This window comes from Misgurnus anguillicaudatus, chromosome 2 (assembly GCF_027580225.2).
Source record: "Misgurnus anguillicaudatus chromosome 2, ASM2758022v2, whole genome shotgun sequence".
Classification (NCBI taxonomy): Eukaryota; Metazoa; Chordata; class Actinopteri; order Cypriniformes; family Cobitidae; genus Misgurnus; species Misgurnus anguillicaudatus.
In genome coordinates this window covers 37,254,965-37,278,577 of record NC_073338.2, presented here as the reverse complement: position 1 = coordinate 37,278,577, position 23,613 = coordinate 37,254,965, and the positions used below count along the sequence as shown (strand labels likewise).

Sequence of the window (23,613 nt, the reverse complement as noted above, 5' to 3'; positions counted from 1 at the left end):
TCTTTATCTTTTCCCACCGTATGCTTCCTAGAGTTCTGCCTTTTCAGGGAAAAAAAACGTAAAGGGTGTTCTGTCTTTTATAAATCTGACAACACAAAAGACTCTTTGGACATATAAAGGATGATATACTTCACTATACAGTAGGTACCCAAGATAAACATGAGATTGGCAGAAACTGTGTGTGTTATGTGATCTTGAAAGTTTTTTCTGACAGGTGTAAAAACACACAGATGATCTCAATTTCACTATTTATGTGACTTTTAAAACAAACTAATAATCAACAATGGGCAAAATTTAACCCTGGTGTTGTACAGACAGCAGTAACCACACATAAACACCATAAAAAACAATAATGACAAATAAATACTTATAAAATCAGTTAAGTTGTAAATATGTTCAATCACTTTGTAAACATCTGATTTTACTTTGATATTAAAGACATAAAGCCATAAAATTAAAGTTGGTGGGCATAACTTTGATATGCGCTTTTGTTGACTATAAACGCCACAATGATTTATTATTATTATCCCACAGTTCACTACTGTGAAAATTAGATGACACGTATATGTCAGCAGTTTTGAAATTTAGCTTGGGCTTAAACTCAAAAGGTCAAGACCTGGATCTTTCGGTACAGCTAGAGAAATTACAGAGCGAATCTCTGCCCTAGGTGCTTCTTCTTCCTGAAACGCTAGTGTTAATTTGAAGAGCAAGCTGACAATCTGTGACAAAGGTGTCAGCTCACAGCCTCCTGTGAAAATAGTTTGTCTTGAAGTTTACAGGCCTGACAGGCATGTGGTGAGCTACTACATTTTCAATTCAGATGACTTTGGAATGACAGGAAGCGTCAGATCGCGACCATGCTGACAGAGCTGGATCAGCACCGTGCAATTCAGGATGATCCTGTGCTCAGAAAACAAGAGATTTGCAAGCTGTTGTCATTCAGCGTACAGGGCGACGACCAAACTGTTTTTCAGCTTGTGCCACCCGTTGCTGTGATGCAAAGCATTTTATTTAAATTGATTATTTAAATATAGAAGTGCCTTTTGGGTGTTCCTTAAATGCAAGGTCGGGAAGCAAACACGGGACACTAAAATATACATTTTTATATTTAAGCTACCAAGTTAAGGAAATAATCTGACATGAATATTTAAACAAAAATTCTTGTACTCTCAGAAACCAAACTACTGAGCAGCAAGTTTGAAAAGCATTATTATATATTATGGATACTTTACATCTGAGACAGAAAAGTTTTGAAAGGATCAAAGCATGCACTCAAATTCATTTGCAATCATATCGAGTTCTGCAAATGTACGTGCACCTCTGGCCTGTTATTCAATGAATCAATGAGATGATATGTGTGACGCGTGTAGCAGCAACAGTTTGAACTGATTCGGTGTGACAAACTACGCTTGCTTTGAAAGGTTTAAATCAGGAAATTGCTTTAAGATCCACTTCATCAAGATTTTACATAATGCTAAAATTTCCTCATTTCTGCCTATTCATGTAAAGTTGTGTGGTACACAATCAAAATGTTTTGTAGTAAGACTGAAGAATATGATAGTATATAACTGATATATAAACTGATATTTTATTTGTACTTTATTTTACAGTATGTGTACTTACCTTGTACATATATGGTAAATATGTTGTACTTACAGATAAATGTGTGGTACTTACTTTTGAGTATCTACATGATATTTAAATGGTATCATTACTGTACTTACCAGCGGTACATACTTGGTAGTTATTATGTTACTATAATAGGTAATATCAGATACATACTTATATTGTAGCTATACTGTAACTAAACACTACTGTACTTACAAATGAATGTACAATATAAGTATTTAGTACTTACAGGCAAGTGTGGGTTAATGACAGGTACTTATGGTGTATGTATACTGTAACAAACGAGAAACACTGTACTTACAAATTGTATGTACACGGTATCTGTGTAATACATACAGGCTAGTGTAGGTTAATGACCGGGACATATAGTTTATGTATACTGTAACTAATGAGAACATCACTGTCCTTACAAATTGTATATACAGTACACGGTAAGTGTGTGATATATGCAGGCAAGTGTAAGTTAATGAAAGGCACTTATAGTGTACGTATATGATAACTAATACAAACATTACTGATGTGTCCCTTTTTTGTACTCTGTATCTTTGTCCTTTAGTATTCCCCTTTAAACCCAAGCATTAAATACCGTACGCATTAACTACTGGCTATGCACTAGTACGTCCATAGTAACTGCATGGAAACAGGATTGTAAAATAAATTGTTGCATTATAGTGTTATATATACACTATAAGTACCTGTCATTAACTCACACTTGCCTGTAAGTACTAAATACTTATATTGTACATTCATTTGTAATTACAGTACTGCTTCTTGTTAGTTACAGTATACCTACACTATTAGTATGTGTCTGGTATTACCCAGTACTTCTCTAGAGTTACATAATAACTACCAAGTATGTACCACTGGTAAGTACAGTAATGATACCATTTAATTACCATGTAGATACTCAAAAGTAAGTACCACACATTTATCTGTAAGTACTACAAGGTACAAGGTAAGTACACATACTGTTAAATAAAGTGCTACCTTTTTTTGCATTTACTATGCCATTTATACTGTGGTAATTTACTGTATGTGCATGACTATCACTGGGCAGAACTGCTATACATAAAAACATGCATTTTTATTTTAATTTTAATTATGAATTATCATATAATGCAGCTGAAGTTTCTTTAACTTATAAAGTACTTAATTTACTGAAATAGGTAAAGAAATATATCATAGTTTGTGATATGCTCCTGTAGCTCACTTGGCAGAGTATAACATTAGCAGTGCAAAAGTTCATGTGTTTGATCTTCAGGCAACACAATAAATTGTACTTGTAATGCACTGTGAGTCACTTTGGAAACAAAGTGTCTACCAAAGGTATAAATGTAATAGGATTTTGTTCATATACCCCGTTGGATCCATCTCTAATTTAAGATTTCGTCTTAATCAACCTTTTAAACCAAGTAAATATAACAAGGCACCATAACAATGTGAAATACTAGAAATTCGTTTTTAATTCTTGTTTATACAATGAATAAATCAGTGTTTCCTGCATGTTGAAGCTTTTGGGAAACCATGCAGGGTCAAATCTCGAACTCGTCATGTAAGAAGCGAACTGTAGATCTCCATTACAAGCTTTGGTGAACCACACTGATTCTGCTTATTTTATTGATTATATTCAATTCTGACTTCAAAGAAATAATCCATGTGACTAGGTTGGCATTTCTGAGGATACAGCATATGTGCATTCCTCATCTAAATGGTAAATAGTTCTGCACGCAGCTCAATTGACTTTCTGCCAGTCCACACCAAAATGAACAGCACACAGATGAAAAACAAGCCTAAACAAAACTAAATAAAACTAAGGACTTTAATCATAACATCAATAGAAGTCAAACAAATGTGGTCGACCCGAGTTTAAATCCAGCCTGTAGTAATTTAGTTTTTGTTTTATTTATAACAGGTTGTAAAAACAAACTTTAAAAAAAGAAGAGAAACCAAAAATAGTTTGAATACATCTAACCTTTGGAAAGACTAATCTTTTAACTTTTACAGTGATATTAAAATTCAACACAAAGCAAAGGTTTTGTAAGATGTCTAATATTTATTAGACTTGTCATTATGACAGACAAAGTTACTGTATGAACCATTTTTTAAAAATACTTATTTATGCATTTAAACTGAAGCTATGACTAAATATTGGGAATAAACAAAGGAACTAAAACTCTGCCGTGTGACTCATAAATATTATTGTCACCCAATAACTGATTAACTGTGTCCACACAAGTGATCTGACTCATCATATTACATACCTAAAATATCAGTGGATACAAGGTTGGGTCAAAAAGGGTTGTTTCAGCCAAAATGCTGGGTTGTTTAAACTAGACATGGGCCGGTTACCGGTTTCAAGGTATAGCGAGGTTTCAAAGCCACTAAAATGTTCTGTGATACCGTCTCCAAGGTATGAGCTGTGTTTATACAAAATTCCTTAAATCATTAAGTCATGTGATTGATTTGATGTTTACATTTAATATATAATTCGAAAATATTATAGATTTTTTGAAAGCATATTACTATAATTTAAAGGCTTTTTTTACCTGGCATTTGAAAATAACACATTTTAGTGTTGCAATGTCAATACCGCAACACCGTGAAACCGTGGTATTTTTTGCTAAAGGTTATCATACCAGAATTTTATACCAGCCCATGCCTAACGGCTGGGATTGTCCCTTTTGCCCCATTGCTGGGTTGAAAATAATCCTTTTTTTTAGAGTGTACATATTTCAGAGTTTAGTGACTAACAGCAACTACATAAAAACAGTAACTTAACAGATGCAAAGGTCAGAGGTCTTACCCTTTCTGGGTTTGGGTTGTAATGTGTAAGGAATTTGGCACACTCGCTGTAATTAGCCCAAGTTCTGTTGTTATTGGAAGCCAATTCCCAGGATCCATTAAGATCACAGCGACGGTAGGCATGTCCTAAAAATACACAACAAACATCCTTTAACATTTCTTCGCTTAGGTTATTCATACATTGATTTTTCAGAAATTACATAAAAGAGTTACAGTCAATAGAACCAATGGTGTTAGCTGCTGTCAGCATTCAATAGTGATGCACTTACAGATGAATAATTGATTAAAGAATTGTGTAATAACAACAACTAATGTAGTATACATGCACAGGTTCATTTAAGGTCTCCAATTAGTCCTTTTATGTCACATGAGGGTCTCTAGCCGGTGTAATTCATTGATTTCGAACATGTTTTTCTTTGGAAACCTCAAACAATTTGCTTAAATGCAGTCATGAGTAAATCCAAGCTTTTGTTGCCAGGATGGTACTTTTAAAAGACACACAGTGTTAATCTTAACAAAACCTGTAACTTTTAATGGAAGGTAAGGTGATGCAATATGCTATTTTTGCATTATAAAGAGTGTTGGTGGTCAGGCAGAGCAATACTGTATAACAAAAATAAAACTAAATGTTTAAGGCTTTTAGCCCTATATTATTAGTCTCAAAATGTATACATTTGCTTTGAAATGGCTACAGTATGAAAGCATTTTAGTGGAATAGTGGATGCAGACATTTCATTTTGGCGTTAAATTAACGACTGACTAGACTTACTGAAGACATGCAGTGGATAAGCTCTGAAAAGGTGTTATTTTTGCTACTGACCTTATAGCATATGCATTTGTAGAAGTTTTCCTTCAGACACAACATTAATTGGAGGAGAGTATTTAAATTTAGTTTGCCAGAGGAACATATTTTTCAAAAATATTGTTTGGCAAGCCATGCTATGTTTAATTTGCTGGAGAAAAGAGGAGGCACGATGAGAAGTCACATCAGGTGTTTCAAAACTTCTTGTAACCCTTCATCTTTTGTCCTCCGCTTCTTCTTAGTGTGCTTTTACTTTGTTAGCTAGAATTTTACACTCCACACATTTTTTCTGCAATGTCCTTGGTGCTGAACTCAAGTGCATCAGGTGTTAGTAAATCACCTGCAACTGTGGAGCATCAGCTCAGCTTATTTGCGACCCTGTACTCATTTGCACTACTCTTAGTAGATTGCAATGGTCATTATGGAAATGTGCCTGTGTCATTATTGTGCATTATTGTTTTTTTAATTGCGCCTTTGTAGTAAATCACCCGCAGATATTTCAACTCTCATCGGTGCTTGTTTGGAATTGCGCTATTCAAAATATAAAGTGAAACAAAATGTGTTAACAATAACATTTGTTCAAAAAACTGTCAAATAGGTATTTGGTGTCCCCAGAGTATATGTGAAGTTCTAGCTCAAAATACCATATAGATAATTTATTATAACATGTTAAAATTGCCACTTTGTAGGTGTGAGCAAAAATGTGCTGTTTTAGGTGTGTCCTTTAAAATGCAAATGAGCTGATTTCTGCACTAAATGGCAGTGCTGTGGTTGGATGTTGCAGATTAAGGGGTGGTATTATCCCCTTCTGACATCACAAGGGGAGTCACATTTCAAAGACCTATTTTTTCACGTGCTTGCAGAGAATGGTTTACCAAAACTAAGTTACTGGGTTGTTCTTTTTCACATTTTCTAGGTTGATAGAAGCACTGAGGACCCAATTATAGCACTAAAACATGAAAAAAGTCAGATTTTCATGATATGTTCCCTTTAAGACATTCACAATAAATACAAAAGACATCGGACATTGGAAAAAATATGTTACACTTTAAAAACTGTGCAAATGTTTGTTTGTGTCCTTTGAAACTGCTATGGCAGCGAGAATGAATATAATCATTTTAACATTATTTATAGTTAATAAAATTTCTGTTTTTAGAAACGATTCAGGTTCATTGAAAATAGTCAGATCGTTCTTGAATTGGACATTGCTGTAGCGTTTTGGAGCATGCACCGCATTTACTCACCAGGGCTAATAATACTAATGTAAGGGTTTCCCGCAGCACTTTGCAGTTCGGGCGGCCCGCCTAAGCTGGGGAACCTCCCGCCTTAACTAAGTCTTCCCAAAAAAAAGTAAAAAAAAAGCTGCTTAGTGCAGGGATCTAACAGCGCACATCAGTGTCAAAATGTTGACCAATCAAAATGAAAGTTGCTGCAGTAAACGACTCCCAGGTCAAGCCAATCACAATACAGAGCTGAGAAGCATTCCAACCAATTAAATTAAAGAAGGCAGGAGTTTATGTTCACTATGTTTGAGCATTTGTGTAGTGCTTTACACATGAAGGCATATTGTTTCAAAGCTATTTTACAGAAAATGTGTCCTTATATTAAAAAAAAATACAGATAATGAGCAAACCCAGAGATGCAAACTACCTAACTTTAGGTGAATTTTGCCATTTTAATTTAAAAATGAAATTTAGATTATTTGCCATGTAACGCTATTGCTGCAGTGACTGACAGTCAAGCAAACAGAAACAACAAATATAGCATACAGTATAAGATAAAGTATGAATGTGTGTATATTGTGGATTAAATAAGAATGGAAGAATTCATTAGAGGACAGAACTGTTATGACTTGTAATAAAATGGCTTTAATTTTTGTTAATACGATTTATATTTTATATTTAGTATTTAATAAATAATTGTTAAATGTAGAACAGAGTTTGTAGTCTATCGCACAAAGAAGCACCCCCCCCAGGCGGTAAACCCTACCAACTTAACTAACACATTTTCCGCGGGAAACCCTGTAATGACCTGATTAATATTACTTTTAAAGTGGTCATTTTTACAGTGATTTCCTCAAAAAAAATGTGCGACATGCTTTATTGAATTTAAACAATATGACAAGTCCAAGCTGTAGCATTAGCAAAATGGAAAATGTTGACAATAATGTGAGAGGAAAAAAGCAGAGAATACAAATTATTTTGAAAGTGCCTTGTAGCTCTGCTCCCTCTCTGCGTTCTGGAGGTCATCCAGTGCTGACGATGTCAGTCGTGTGCTGCAGGCGTGTGTCATTTAACCAGCGGCTGCAGTCTTACCTTTATGGTTGAAGTCATAGATGTAGTCTGGGCAGGAAGTGGACACCGTTCTTCCAGGAGCTCCCTCGGGCCAGCAGACAATTCCGTCCCACTCCGGGAGGCAGTAACCCTCTACATCATGAAACAGGATCGACATTTAGAGAGTGAACTTTAGTCCTCCATAACAACCCACCTACCCATGGCACCAGTACATTATAAACTCCCCACAATATCACGACAGAGCCAGGGGACAAAAGAAGCTTGACAGTAACATCCCCAAAACTGACATACAATCTCAATTCTCTATATTATTACAGACAGAAAAGAGAGTGGAAAAACTGTAATAGTAAACTGTATGTCCTTGAATCCAGTGTCATCTTAGGGCCACTCGCATTATCCAAACCAAACCATTCCCCAACGCGATTATCCCCCCTCCCTACCCCCCCACAGAAGCATGCACGCTTGCAATCCGCTCTGCAAGCGGGTGCGGTACAGAGCGATCACACTAGTCAAACGAACAATGGCGGCTGGTCAGTAGGGGATGCTGGGGCGCCACCTTCCTAAAGATGGCCAGAGAAAAAAGCTACTTTAACATGTTACAAAAAGTTAAATATATAATGCAAATTAATACAAAATAAAATTGTTTAATATAACTATTTCACTGTTAGTCATGTTATCATTTATTAAAAAAAAATCAAAAATCAAAACTGAGTTTGTTGTGTGTGTGTGTCATGTTTGTGTGTCTGGAGCGCACTCTTAACGAGTGTCTATGTAGGTCAGTAAAAAGGTTTCGGATCCGTCCTGGGGCGCAGGACTGTGCGCCCCAAACCCTCCCACTTATGTTGTAAGCGAATCAATATTGTTTTTTATTTCTTTGACCTCATGTCAAAAGTTGCTACAATGGCAGAGTTATTGTTACATTTTAAAGTTTATACTCACAAATATTTTGTAAGGCTTATGTAATATCAATGTGATACAGATAACGGGGTGGTTTCCTAGACAGGGATACGCTTAAACCAGGACTTGGCATTAGTTTAATTAGGAAAAATAATTAGTTTTAACAAACATGCCTTACTAAAAACATTACTCGTGTGCATTTTTAAGGCAAACAGAGGGGACTGATGTATTTTAACCCTTTAACTGGCGCAGCCCTTTTTGAGTGGGGGGTTGGCAGGGGCGCAGTAAAGGGGGGAAAAGTTAGGACGATTCTAAGGGCCCATGAACTTTTGAGGGCCCCAGCCAAGGACTGTGCCGCAAACGCAACCCCCTTAAGCTGAGCCCTCTTAGCTCCGCCCCGTCTTTACTCTGCGTGTTAGCGCAGTCTTCAATCCACGGTCTCACAGTGCGCGTGAACTTCACAAGAGAACAAGGTGTGTGTATTTACTGCTATTTGCTATGATATCTGCATATGTGCACTTCCTTAGCTACTATAAATGCAGTTTACACAATGTGATGCTGGAGCAATACAATGCAGTTTTCTTTCCACTGTAAAGTCTTCGCTCTGTTCACCTCAGTTTAAAATAAACAAGGTGATTTACGTTCCCTGTTTTGTGTTATGATTCTAACGCGAAGTCAGCCCTTATAAGCTGTTTTAATTAACGTAGCCCGTATAAGCTAATTAACATAAACTAGAAATGCGATCGGTTACACACTTCAATGTTTTGTAACGCAATATGCCAAGGAAGGATTTTTATGCAGTCGTGAATCGAGTTGATTGTGATAAAACTGAAATGCAACTAAGGCTAAACTAGTCCAGTTATGTATATTAAAGCTTCTCACCTTGCAAAACAGGTTTAAGAAATAAATGGAAATCTATGTCGTAATCTGTTATAGTTGTCATTCATTTCATTTTAGAGTCCCGTTGATTAATAAACAGTCGGAAGAATAATTTATTAACGGTATAGCTGTTTTCTTAAGTTCACAGTTTCAATGATCTGTCGTTATTTTTGCTTTACTGAAGCTGCTGGTGTGTGAAACTTGTTCTTTACCTTATAAATAATTTTAATAATTATAATACAGGCTTTGGTCAAGCATTTTTGACCCAGTCTTATTTGAGGCATAAGGTAACTGTATAGAAAAGATGCATTGTTGTTGTTCAACATTTTTAAATGTTACAATGTTATTGGTGTGTGTAACAGCTCAAGTATGTCACTGAGACTGTCTGTGAAAATCAGACTAAAGTCTTAAATCTTATTGTGAGATAAAAAGCATCACAGTTTAATTTCAAGCATTAATTTTACTATGATTTCAATCGCTGACATGACATTACTCAGTCAATATTAAAGATATCAAGTTTATATTTTCACAAAATGTTCTTTACATTATGTAGGATGCATTTATGTGGAAAACAGTAAATCACAAAGAAATACTTCAGCTGGGTTTTCACATGCATGGTCACATTTATCTTTAATCTTTAAGAACGTTGCATTTTCTTTGAATATTTGATTAATGTACTGTATTTTTCAATTAAATCTACATTGCAAAATAAATTATCTTAGCTGCAGACATTGTAGGTGTCTATAAATACTGATAATTGTGGTCATAACAATAGCAAAATAAATAGTTCAGTATTATTAAATTACAGACAAAGATTTTGAATAGCTACAGTAGGTTGGATTGTATGTTTGGTGCGAAATGGGTATGGTGGGGGCCTGACCCGCTATTCTTTCATAGGGCCCAAAATTGCTAGCGGCGCCCCTGGGGGTTGGTGAAAAGATGATATACACCTTTAAATTAATATAACTCTGGCATTTTTTTTTTTTTTTGGTCTAGAAGCATAATTTTGGTTTTAATTTTGGTAATTTTTGGTTTTAAAGAAGACACTTCAACGTTTTTTAGGGAAGTGTCTAGAGGTGAAAATATTATTTTTTTTAAAGCAGTTTACATTTATTTGTAATAAATAAAAATGCAATATAGTATAATTTTTAATACATAAAATTGTCAAAAAACTGAGGTTTGTGCTGGTTTACTTTGAGGTTTGCTGCATACTTGTGTCACAAATGAATAAATTACAGTTACTGCATTATTATTACTGCTAAAAGGTTTTGAAATATGAAAACTACATTCTTAGACTTTTCCAACAATATATAGTTTGTCGTGATAGATAAACATTTACATAGAAAATATTGAAATAAACGTAGGTTTCCCGCTCACGGGACAGCGCCAATTAACGGGTTAAAATATGTCAGTGCAAGATGTTTTCAGTTTGGACAGTTCTTACATTTATGTTAGTCTAGGACTAGTCTAATTCCTGTCCTGAAAACCGCCCCTATATGTAATATCATGTAACACCAAGAATGCAATATGCACTATGTGTGCCTTCATAAATAACCCTAAAAACAAGCATAAACTGTATTGATTTTGTATTTAAACTCTCTAGGTATTCCATGTTATGCTTACGACACAGTTAGAAGAGGTTTTTTATTTTTAATGAGGTTTCATAAAGTTACAGAAGGGAACCAGATCTATCAAGACGCCAATAACACGATAAACACATCTTTCTTTACATACCCTAAAGATACACTCGGATTTTCTCATTAAAACGCATAAAGGACACAAAGGAATAAACATTACCCTAAAAAACATCATCTAAAGTAAAAATGTTTTTACATGTTGAACACACGACTACGTACTGTGGACTCCCCACACACACATTATTGGAAACTTGTGCTTATGGAGAAAACTATTTGTGTGTGAACACAAATTGGATATAAATATAAACCTGCAGCTTTATGACAGCTGGCTTATTGGCCAGTGCAACAAAAAAAATCATACAGCAATATGTATCTATAATAAATGTACTTAATATTAAACTGCATTCTGTTCATTTCATGGCTGAAAAACACAGATTCATAATAGACTAAATGAACTAGCTTATATATGAGCCTCTTGCATAAATGCACAGAGCTGCAAAACTCTACACTTTAATTAAAATTTGTATAAAAATCTGATAAAAACGCACAGATTAAGTGTGGGTTGACTAATTAGTGTTAGGTTGAGGGTAAATTGTGCATATAATTATAGACATTAACCTCTACACCTATTAGTGTATTTTCATCTCTGCACCTGTTTGAACTACAAGATTGGTAGATTTTATACATCAGAACATTTACTGAATGGCTTATACATTTTTCTTTGATTATGAAGCAACATGACTTTATACTTTTGAAGAGTAAAAAGAACTCAAGCAGCATTTCTTCTTGGGTAAGTAACACGAGGTAGGTTCATGTCAGCCAGTTCTTTAAAAAAATAAAAACGCGCAAATTGAAGCAGAGGTCAAGATCCACTCTAGACCACCTACGATATTTTTTTTATGAAAAATACTGCAAATGCCTATCTTGACAAATAACTATCTGAGCCTACTGTATTATTCAATGCCAAAGGTTTGAGTGACGAGTCTGAAAAAAATATTTGTAAAGGCTTTTGAATATAAAAGATTTGAGTCTAGGATCCAGACCTCTGATAAAAGCTGAGAAATGCCCTTTTTCCACAGTTTCTTGGCAAAGCAAGCATTTCTGGCTTTGCTTCCACTCGCTGTTATTGAAACCAGCTGCCTCTAACTTGCCGCAAATAACTAGTTAAGGATAAAACTCAACAGCGTATGGCTTTACTGCATATCCATTATTTTCATATGCCTGTAATTAAAGATTTTCAGTGGGAAAATCAAAGGATGTGACGGAGCACGTTTTATATGCCTGGAGACCAGCTTGTCACTTTTTGTGAATCTAATTAAAGGACTTTTTGAAAACAGGCCTGTTTTGCAGGACGCTTGTCCTGGAGGGAGTACCGCGTGTGTTTCACATTTCCAACATAACAATGGCCAAATGCGGGGGTTTTCGATTAGCCCACAGACCACCTCAGATACTTAAATATAACTCTGCACAAAATAACCACATATATAATTTCCCGAATTCCAAGGTTATGAGGACGCTACCATCGTATCAGATGGGGTTGCGGTATTGATGATGTCATTTGGGGTTGCTGAATAATATTTATCTTCTTGCCCCCTTCTCACATAATATTCAGGACGCCTGATCTGAATTGCACAGGGGGGGTTGATATATGAAAGCTTTTTATAAGTTATTTTACACCCAGACCACAAAGTTTGAGCGTCAGGCTATTTTCACACACAAGGCACAGAGACTCAAGGCTTATGGAAGCCACATCCCATCTCTATGCGACCAAGGCTGAAACCTCAGTGTCTCTCTCAAAGAGAACCTTGTTCGTGCCCCGCCATGGAGACTTGGTCCTAACCGAAGCACAAACGTGCAATAATAACACACATAAGAGAGCTTTGCAGTTAAGCGAGCACTGAGGCAGAACCTTGACTTGAGGTTAGGCTTCGCCGCCTGTACTAGAATAGCTAAACCGACTATTCTAGCTGAGCAAACAATCTCAAATACGCACAACCGATCCAAAGGTCTATTAATAGTTGGCTAAACGATCGGTGGACGGTGCCACAAAAACGACAGCACAGAAAAAGCAAGGGTGGTCCCACAAAGGATTGGTGAGGGGCGAGGTGCAAAGCGGAGGCCAAAAATGTCTTTTCTAATTCAGCCAGGTTGAGGGATGTAGCGGGCGGCTGTTTTCCTTTTGGTCATGAACTTGAAAATAGACCTGTTTACATTGCTGATTCTGTGGGAAATCTGAATAATGGACTATGACATGCATTTACTGAAATACAGCCAGAAATGTCCTTGGCAATACAATATAGTGACGAGCAGGTAGCACAAATGCAGGTAATGCACATTTTAAGAGCAGTCAAGAGGCTGACAGATGCTAAAACTGCTGCAGGAATTTGCACTTGATAACATGCTGAGAGAGACGCAGGTGTGACCTTCTTCAAAACACCCTGAGAAATTTTACAATAATGCAAAACAACAAGAACCAGCAATCTCAGACTGTACAAAAACAGATTAGCTTTCATTTTTAAGGGCAGGGTCTGTGATGGACAGGCTTTAATTTTCACAGGCAGGGTCTTTAAAAAATGACTCTCAAGATGTCAAGTAGTATAACTTTTCAATTAAAAGCAATACAAAATTTTGTCTGTCATAAAGGTAAATTTTAACGTATCCACCTGTTTCTTGACCTAAATGTGGGCGCCGCCATCTTTGAGCTTTCCTGTTTATGACTTCCGGTGAGCCACTAAAGCTAATGGTAGTCTATTGTGAAGGACACAAGTGTGCCGTTTTGACTGGCTGTTTAATGTTTATTATGAAATCCAAGAAGACCGAAATAATTTGTGCAGTTAGGGGTTCCTAATAATAGATAATACAAACACAGTAAATCTCTACAAAACATTTGTTTTAACCATAATCCATGCACAAGAACTGTATGTGTATGTGGCGCACATGCACTCATGATCTGTATTCAAAAATCCATCTAGTAAAACCCTTCATAGAAACTGCCAGTAAACAACAAATACAAAAATTGTTTAAAAACAACTGATAATATGCTGATAAAAATATGATGATTTAGCAGATTTATTTATTCTGCTACTATATATTATTACAAAAATGCAATTACAGTACAGAATATATACGACATAATCTGCTTGGTTAATGTTTATAATAGTTCGTAATGTGTTTACTTTTGTTATGTTCTAAATGAAAAGCAAATATTTTAAAAAGTAAGCAAATAATTTCATAAGCTCATGTCTCCACCTAGTGCGTAAGTAAACCGACTCATACTCAATACTCAATACATGTAGTAAATTAATATGTTTATTACGGTTTGTTCAAATAATTTACAATGTGTTGAATGAGAAAGATACTGCTGACTGTGTCGGACCGCATGAAGCTTGACGTATCGCCAAAAACAAGTCCATTAAAAATTGCAGTTTAAAAAAAACTTCACACTAGAGGGACAGTTGTGATATTTTGAACCAGCCCCTAAAAAGTTAAAAACACAACGTCTTGGTAAATTTCATGTACAAACACTCGACTGACTTTACCATTGTAAAGACACTGGTATGTCTCTGTGCTTTTATATTTGCGCATTGAAGACCCGTCACCTCCGATCAACAACAAGAAATGATTAAATATATCTTCATATATCAAGCCACTTCTTAATTTCATCCTCACACTGGTTCATACATGGCAGGTGTAGTAAATTTTAACTGTTTAAATCATGTTTTATGCGTGCTCCCACTACATTGTTTTCTACCGGCTTGCTATTGAACCGGATGTCTCGCACCGGAAAGGAAATACGTCACATCACTTACTTCCGCAATCGAGAAAAAGGTGGATATTTCCCATACAGTATCTGTAATGACTTGTAAAGACGGAAGCAAACGCAGGTGTAAAAATGAAACAATGTTTATTAAATATAAACAAAGAGAGAGTATTCAAAGTCAAATGCGGAAGTAATCCAGTCCGGTGTTGTGGTTGGCAATGGTGACGATGACTACGGTGGAAGTTGGTGTTTTGAGTGCGACGTTGGTGGAGTGGTGAACAGTGGTGAAATCCAGGCTGACACGGAACATCCACACGAAGACGACGACGACAATACACATCCAACTGAAACACGTAATCCAAAGCACAGGGAACAACCAAGCAACACGGAGACTGAGCAAACAATAGAATCTGGCAGGGAACAGAAAGTCAGGTGAGTTCTTATGGAGATGATGTAATGATGAACAGCTGGAGCGAGACAATCAACACACAGGTGAAAGGGATCGCTCTAACGAGCACATGGCAGGGTAAGTGAACAACACACACATACAAACATGACACGGAGGAAAACAATGGATTTTCCTACCGTGACAGTACCCTCCCCCCTAGGAACGCCCCTCGGCGTTCCCAGCCTGCTTTACCTGTTGATTGAACTCATCAATAAGGCGGTGATCCAGTATGTCCCGAGCAGGAACCCACCTTCTCTCCTCCGGACCGTAACCTTCCCAATCCACCAAGTACTGAAATCCGCGTCCCCTCCGTCTGGAGTCCAGAATACGGTTAACCGAATAAGTGGTCTCCCCATTAACGATACGAGGCGGAGGGGGAACCGGGGTATGCGGATTAAGACGGGAAGAAATCACCGGTTTAATTTTGGAGACATGAAAGACGGGGTGAACCCTCCTGTACGCAGGAGGAAGGCTAAGACGCACTGTTACCGGATTAATGATTTTGGTAACAGAAAACGGGCCAATAAATTTGGGAGCAAGTTTATTCGAGACGGAACGCATCGGAATATTCTGGGTAGAAAGCCACACTCTTTGACCGACGACGTATCGGGGAGGCTTCGACCGGTGGCGATCGGCCTTGGCCTTGGTGCGTGACCTTGCCTGGAGCAGAGCTCTGCGAGCTCTGATCCAGGTGCGGTGGCACCTCTGGACTAGTGCGTTTGCGGAGGGAACCGACACCTCGGATTCAGTACTGACAAAATTAGGTGGTTGGTACCCTAAACTACACTTAAATGGAGACATGCCCGTAGATGACACCGGCAGAGAATTGTGTGCGTACTCCACAATTGAGAGTTGCTGACACCAGGACGAAGGATTCTTGGAAACCAGACATCGCAACACCCTTTCGACGTCCTGATTGGCTCGCTCGGTTTGACCGTTGCTCTGGGGATGAAACCCGGATGAAAGACTAACAGTCGCCCCTAGCAATTTGCAGAACTCTCGCCAAAATTTGGACACAAACTGGGGACCCCTGTCAGAGACCACGTCTGTCGGGAGGCCATGTATTCGGAAGACGTGGTCAATGACAGCTACCGCTGTTTCCTTGGCTGATGGTAATTTGGGCAAGGGAATGAAATGGGTCGCCTTCGAGAACCGGTCCACTACGGTCAAAATCACCGTATTACCCTTAGAGGGTGGGAGGGCGGTAATAAAATCTAGCGAAATGTGGGACCAGGGTCTCGAAGGGACAGACAGCGGTAAAAGTAACCCATCTGGAGGACGATTGGAAGTCTTACCAACGGCACAAACCGAACAAGCCAAGACGAAGTCGTGGACGTCACGAGCCATACCAGGCCACCAAAATCGTTGCTTGACTAGAAACCTAGTTCTACTAACCCCTGGGTGACAAGCAACACTGGAACTATGACCCCACTGGAGAACGTCTGACCGTAACCCTTCCGGCACAAATAAACGGTTCGGTGGGCAGCGAGCCGGGGGCGTTACCCCTTCTAAGGCTGTCAAAACCTTCGATTCGACCTCCCATCTGAGCGCAGAGATAATGATTTTCTCTGGTAAAATAGGCTCGGGAGTAGCAGTACGATCGGAACGCTCAAAAAGACGGGATAAAGCATCGGGTTTGATGTTTTTGGAACCCGGCCGGTAAGAAAGAGTAAAATCGAAACGTCCGAAAAACAATGCCCACCGAGCCTGCCTGGAGTTAAGTCTTTTGGCAGTTCTAATGTATTCGAGATTCTTATGGTCCGTCCATACAATGAAAGGTACACCCGACCCCTCAAGCCAGTGACGCCATTCTTCCAGTGCTAGCTTGACCGCCAACAACTCTCGATTGCCAATGTCATAATTAACTTCCGCAGGAGATAAACGATGGGAAAAATACGCGCAAGGATGAACCTTTCCGTCTGAGGATGCGCGCTGGGACAACACTGCTCCTACCCCCACCTCTGACGCGTCGACCTCCACTATGAATTGACGTGAACGATCAGGGGTTACAAGAATGGGAGCTGAAACAAAGCAGCTTTTCAGTTTGGCAAACGCAGCCTCAGCTGCGTCTGACCACCTGAACGTCAAACCAGGGGAAGTCAAAGCGGTCAGAGGTGCGGCTAGTTGGCTGAAATTGCGAATGAAACGCCGGTAAAAATTGGCGAACCCCAGAAATCTCTGCAGGGCCTTGCGAGACTCTGGGGATGGCCAATCTACCACAGCCTTAACTTTCTCAGGATCCATGCGAACACCCTCAGTCGAAATGATGTGTCCTAAAAAAGAAACAGACTGTGCGTGAAAAACGCATTTCTCCGCCTTGACAAAAAGCCCATTCTCTAACAACCGCAGAAGCACTCGTCGTACGTGTTGCAAATGTTCCTGGAGAGACGAAGAAAAAATCAATATGTCATCCAGGTAAACATATATGAACTGATCTACCATGTCTCGCAACACGTCATTAACGAGTGCTTGGAAGACTGCCGGCGAGTTCGTGAGACCGAAAGGCATCACGCAGTACTCAAAATGGCCACGAGGGGTGTTAAACGCAGTCTTCCATTCATCCCCCTTCCTGATGCGAACCAAATGATATGCATTACGTAAGTCCAATTTAGTGAAAACGGACGCTCCCTGCAACCTCTCGAAAGCTGAAGACATCAACGGCAAAGGATAAGTATTCTTTACCGTGATGTTGTTCAACCCTCGGTAGTCAATACAAGGTCGCAAGGATCCGTCCTTCTTCCCCACAAAAAAGAACCCCGCCCCCGCTGGAGATGAGGAAGGGCGAATGAACCCCGTTGCCAGAGAATCAGAAATATATTTCTCCATGGCCTCCATCTCCGGAACAGACAGAGAGTATAACTTGCCCTTAGGCGGAAACGTACCTGGCAATAAGTCTATCGCACAGTCATAGGGACGATGAGGAGGAAGAGAATCAGCCCGCGACTTACTGAACACCTCCTTCAGGTCGTGGTACTCCGCGGGCACGGTAGACAAATCCACTGCTTTCCCCTGAAACACAGACTCAGACACAGAAACACAAGCAGAGACAAGACAGGACTTATGACACTCTTCGCTCCAGCTGGTAACAGAACCCAGTTTCCAGTCAATTCTTGGGTTATGGGAATGAAGCCACGGATGACCAAGAACTATGGGAGAGAGAGCAGTGTCAGTAATAAAAAATGAAATAGTCTCTGTGTGGTTTCCGGAAGTGATGAGTGTGATAGGTGCTGTGGTGTACTTGATAGTGGGTAACTGATGTCCGTTGAGGGCGAAGGGCGCAATCTGGTGGGTGAGTGCAGTGAAAGGTAACTTGAGCTTACGTGCTAGTGAGCTGTCGATGAAGTTGCCCTCCGCCCCCGAATCCAGAAGTGCGTGCCCCGAGTGTGACATAGTGGACCACCGTAGTCTCACCGGAAGGAGAGTGGATGTAGTTGAGGTCTTCTGTGCGGAGATCCTGCCCGATAGTAGCCTCTGTTTTACTATCGGGCTTGGTCTTTTACCGGGCACCTCTGACATTGGTGACCCGACTCACCACAGTATAGGCAAAGACCCAAGGATCTCCGCCGATTCCTCTCCTTCCAGGGTAACCGAGCTCGACCCACCTGCATGGGTTCCGGATCTGAGAGACCACCGGCGGAAACTTCGATGGGAGGATCCGTGGACTCCGCTTGACGTGGGGACAGAACTTGAGTCTTCCTTCTGGCAACGGTAGACAGGCGTGCGTCAACCCGGATCGCCAAGTCCACCAGACCGTTGAGCGACTTCGGTAATTCCGCCGTGATGATCTCTCGATGGATCCGATCCGCCAACCCATGCAGGAAATGGTCCCACTGCGCTTCCTCGTTCCACCTGCACTCCGCCGCCAGGGTACGGAACTCGATGGCATAGTCCGAGACCGACCGCTCCCCCTGCTGGAGATCCGTGAGGAGCCGGGCGGCCTCCCTCCCGGCGACGGAGCGATCGAAAACCCTCTTCATTTCTTCGGAAAGCGAGGCGAACGAGGAACAACAGCTGTCGTGGTTTTCCCATACCGCCGTCCCCCAGAGGGCAGCCTTGCCCGAGAGCAGTGAGAGCGTGAACGCCACTTTGGTCTCCTCGAGCGAGAATGTCCGGGGCTGTTGGGCGAAATGTAGAGAACAATGAGAGAGAAAAGTACGACAGTAGTTGGGCTCACCGGCATATTTCTCCGGGATCGGCAGTCTCGGTTCCTGGATGAAACTACCCCCTGGAGGTGAAGATGGTGCGGGCGGCATGGGTGGCGCAGTGGGAGGCGTGATGTTCGGAGATCGCTGAGAGAGCTCGGAAACCTTCGCCACCATTGCCTGGACGGCCTTCCGCATGTCCTCGATGGTTTGATCCTGATGATCCATACGAACCAGAGATCGCTGGAGAAACTCTTCCAACCCGGAGATCGGCTGGCCACCTGCTGCTTCCATGTTGGCCAGATTCTTCTGTAATGACTTGTAAAGACGGAAGCAAACGCAGGTGTAAAAATGAAACAATGTTTATTAAATATAAACAAAGAGAGAGTATTCAAAGTCAAATGCGGAAGTAATCCAGTCCGGTGTTGTGGTTGGCAATGGTGCCGATGACTACGGTGGTAGTTGGTGTTTTGAGTGCGACGTTGGTGGAGTGGTGAACAGTGGTGAAATCCAGGCTGAGACGGTACATCCACACGACGACGACGACGACTAGACACATCCAACTGAAACACGTAATCCTATGCACAGTGACCAACCAAGCAACACGGAGACTGAGCAAACAATAGAATCTGGCAGGGAACAGAAAGTCAGGTGAGTTCTTATGGAGATGATGTAATGATGAACAGCTGGAGCGAGACAATCAACACACAGGTGAAAGGGATCGCTCTAACGAGCACATGGCAGGGTAAGTGAACAACACACACATACAAACATGACACGGAGGAAAACAATGGATTTTCCTACCGTGACAGTATCTATACTGTATATAAAATATTTTTTTATTTAATAAATTACATTTATTTTTAAATAACTAATCTTAGAACAGTACTCCAGTTTCAGTAGTTACACAAAAGCCCCACAAATACATAAACGTAAAGCTTGTTTTTCCAAAAGTGGTGTATTTATGTATAAAATGAATATAATTTATCACATCATTGAACCAAACACATGCATTGCAACCACTACGAACTAACTGTCAACATTTGGTCTTTGCACCTAAAAACAAACAGCAAAAAGACACGCTGAATTCTCTCTGCATTTCATCCCTAATTTCTTCTGCTATTTTATGATTAGAAAGACGTGTGCACCCTTCCAAAAGGGGTCAGAAAACAGCCATGAGAAACAGTGCAGCATCTGCAGGTATACTGGTCACATCTGACTCAATGGCCCCACAAGACAAGCGCCCAAGGCAAAAACCTAATTGCAGGAAATCACACCCAAAGTTCTGCGCAAAAACATCACAACAGATGCTACAGTATGAATAGATTTAATATAGTATGAATTTTATTCATGCTTTAAAACTGCACTTTAGCTATGCTTTTACTTGATTGCATGATGCGTTTTGGAGATTTGGATCTAATTTATTTAAACGCTGCAATTTATGAATACCTTGAACAGTTTGTATAATTTTGAATAATGCTTTCTTTAGGAAGGTGATTTGAATATAACGCATCTGTATAAAAGATGAGGAACCCATTGAAATCGAACTGAAGCACATGCACACTGGTACATTCTCAAATTATGCAGGAATAATAGGAATCAGGGAAAGTAAATGACCCACTCACAAGGTGCCCAGAACCAATCAGCTAGGAAATAATGAAGAAGGATCCCAGCAACACTTGCGGCTTATTAAACCTCCCTTATAAAGGCTCTCTTGCTGAAAAGCAAATGATTCCTTTTCATTATTACATAGAAACAACACGGATCTTCGGGTTTATTGAAAAATCAATGCAATCTTAAAGGGGCCATGGCATGAAAATCTGACTTTTTCCGTGTTTAAGTGCTTTGATTGGGTCCCTAGCGCTGCTATCAACCTAGAAAATTTGAAAAAGATCAACACAGTAACTTAGTTTTGGTAAACCATTCTCTACAAGCACATTAAAAAATAGGTCGTTGAAATTTGGCTCTCCTTATGATGTCATAAGGAGCTCTTATTATAATAATACAACCCCTTAATCCAACCACGGCACTGCCATTTAGTGCAGAGAGAAAATAATTCACAGAACAATTGAGTTTCAATTTCAACAAACCACCATCATTAGGATCACCCAAAACGGCAAATTTTTGCACACGCCTACAAAGTGGCAATTTTAACATGCTATAATAAATTATTTATCTGCTATTTTGAGCTAAAACTTCACATATGTGCTCTGGGGACACCAAAGATTTATTTGACATCTAAAAAAAGTCGTGTGACATGGGCCCTTTAAGCTTTCATTAAAACAAACCGGGGAAGAAAAAACATTTTTAAATTTTTCAATACTGTATGTGTTGCAAATACTGGAATATTGTGAAATTTATTTTTACTCAAATATTACGTTTATAGTGCAATAATGAAACAAATGCATCCAATAGCATTCCTTACTAGTGGTCTAAAATCTTTGGAACCCACTGTGAATAATCCCTGTCTGTTTCTTCTCACACCAGTCATTTCTAAATAAAAATCCTCAATCCACAGTGGAAGAGAGACTTGAAATGACTACTGTAAGTACAGTTGTCCATCTTGGCAGTGACACTAAAGAGATGTCTGGAGGCATTAGGTGTGACAGAGCTCAGACAAGGTAACATTAACTCCATCTGAATGAGATGCCAGGCTTCTGCTCAGCATCAGCGTCCAGATGCATTGGGATCAGCTGGCTGTGATGAGAGACAGGAACACCTAAAGCCCCCATCATCACAACACCCCACATTCACGGTGCTGCCGGATTAACTGAAGGCTTATTTCAGAACATCCTCAAGTTCTGCTACATAAACAGAGTCGTGGCCCGATGCTCACCACATCCTGTTTGATGAAGTTAACGTTAAGCTGTAAATAAAACAATGCACCGTTTCTTGAGTACTGAGTCGAAACAAAATAAACACATTTTTATATATCAAGCAATTGAATCGGTATATGTAGCATACATTTATTTCAATCTACTGCTTCAACCATTTTTTAGAAAGTGTTTGTTTTTTTCTACCCATCACTAAATATGGGTCACCGCTGTCAGAGACGAAAATAATCTGTCAAATATTTATGAAAAATATTGACGGATCCGTTTTTACTTCGGTGAATTAATGCATTCATTGCACTGAGACTCCCACATGGTTTGCAACTGGTTTTCAGCGTCCTTTCTTTGTGACTAATGCTATGCTTCATCCATTTTTATTCCAAGTATGAGAACAAGGTACTGGGCTATAAGATTTTTAAATGTTTGCTACAGTTCGCACATAAACCCTTTTTATGCTGTGAGACAGTGATTTAACAAAAGTAAAAAAAGCATATGATGAGAAGAAAATAATATGGCAGTCTGGCTATAACAATAGGCCGCCAAAAACGGTTATTAAAACCGCTTTTGAGTCAATCCACCAGGGAAAAAACTACCACATTGAAAGGAAACTGAGGTTACCGTAAAAAAAGAATCGAACCGTTTCACACACTCTTTTACTCCCAGATCTCTATTTAAAGTGGCAAATGATCCAAAGGGGATTACACAGAACTGTGCAATGCTATTTTCCAGAGAAACTTTTGGACACTTTTAGTAGCTATTTTTTGATCCGGTATAAAACTCTTTTCTGATGCCACAATGCCAATCATTATGACAATTCATGGGGTTACGTGGTACGGATAAAACACGGGATTTCTGTAAAAAACTGGCAGCTATTTCTTATTTCAATGATTGTAGTTATGAGATGAGTGTGCATGAACACCACAATGTCATTATTACCAGTGGGAAACTCAGATCAAGGGTGTGTCACATTCATGGCCAAAACAATATGGTATTAGTTTCATTTCAGAATATTGGCTGTGTGGTTTAGTTGGTATGGATTGTTTTAACTGTTTATTGTGATGCTTGCCAGAAACTGGACTCATTTAGATGTGTTTTAAGGCAACAGGCAGAAAACGTCTTTGTTTGTCATTTTCTGTGGCTGCATTAGAAAAAAAAATAAAGTTAAAACATAAATTACCCAGCAAAAGTGCATTCTCTGCTTTTCATTTTGCTTTACTGGTGCTTACAAAGGCTTTATAGAAGAAAAAAAACATGCAATTGCTCAAAACACCCAATCAAAGTATCTTGAAAGCACACCAAACAACAAAAACCTAAGCCTCTAACAAAAACCAAACAACACTAAGTGACAGTCACAGACATGCCTGATTATTTTTTCTTGTGTTATCCAAAACCACAATGCTGACAGACAGTTGCCCTTTCTATTTTTGATAAATGTGGCGTATCAGGGCAGCTTTAAAGAATCTAATGACACCAATACTTTGGCTTTGACTGA

At 39.3% G+C, this 23,613-nt stretch overlaps 1 protein-coding gene across 1 annotated transcript in view; it reads right to left on the bottom strand.

Moving 5' to 3' along the window:
* The window catches only part of pth1r (parathyroid hormone 1 receptor), a 105,234-nt gene that overhangs the window by 29,075 nt on the left and 52,546 nt on the right, over positions 1-23,613 (bottom strand). Inside the window, exons 3-4 of the mRNA XM_073854806.1 lie at positions 7,549-7,659; positions 4,433-4,557 (exon numbers count right to left, since the gene is read on the bottom strand). Coding sequence (XP_073710907.1) covers positions 4,433-4,557; positions 7,549-7,659 — 236 coding nt within the window. The remainder of the gene's footprint in view (positions 1-4,432; positions 4,558-7,548; positions 7,660-23,613) is intronic.